Raw genomic sequence first — 356 nt, forward strand, 5'->3', positions numbered from 1 at the left:
GCAGCCCCGCCAAGGGCGCGGGGGCCCCCAAGCCCCCCAGCAGCGGGAGCAAGGGCCGCAGTGTAGTGGCTGGCGGGCCCCGGGCCCTGGGCTCTTCGGCGAAGCCACTGGCCCCCACGGTAGGGAAGGCCCCTTGCGGCCCCGTGACGGGCCCCAGGGCAGCCCCGCGGGTGGCGCCGGGTGTCGGGGCCAAGGCCAGCCGGGGCACCATCATGGGCACCAAGCAGGCGCTCCGGGCCACCCACAGCCGCGTGCATGAGCTGGCGGCTGGGGGCACCCGCGGCCGGGGCGGCCCCTCCTGGGGCTCTGCCGACTCGGACAGCGGCAACGACAGCGGCGTGAACGTTTCGGAGGAG

The 356-nt window shown here is 77.2% G+C and overlaps 1 protein-coding gene across 1 annotated transcript in view; it reads left to right on the forward strand.

Annotated features, from left to right (window-relative positions):
* Positions 1–123: 123 nt before the first annotated feature.
* The window catches only part of LOC104980906 (kinesin-like protein KIF26A), a gene marked incomplete at its 5' end in the record, with an annotated part of 5,158 nt that continues 4,925 nt past the window's right edge, over positions 124–356 (forward strand). The window contains one exon of the mRNA XM_010829752.1: positions 124–259. Within this exon, the coding sequence (XP_010828054.1) occupies positions 124–259 (136 nt within the window). The remainder of the gene's footprint in view (positions 260–356) is intronic.

Source organism: Bison bison, unplaced genomic scaffold (genome assembly GCF_000754665.1).
Source record: "Bison bison bison isolate TAMUID 2011002044 unplaced genomic scaffold, Bison_UMD1.0 scf7180017858866, whole genome shotgun sequence".
In the NCBI taxonomy this organism is placed as follows: Eukaryota; Metazoa; Chordata; class Mammalia; order Artiodactyla; family Bovidae; genus Bison; species Bison bison.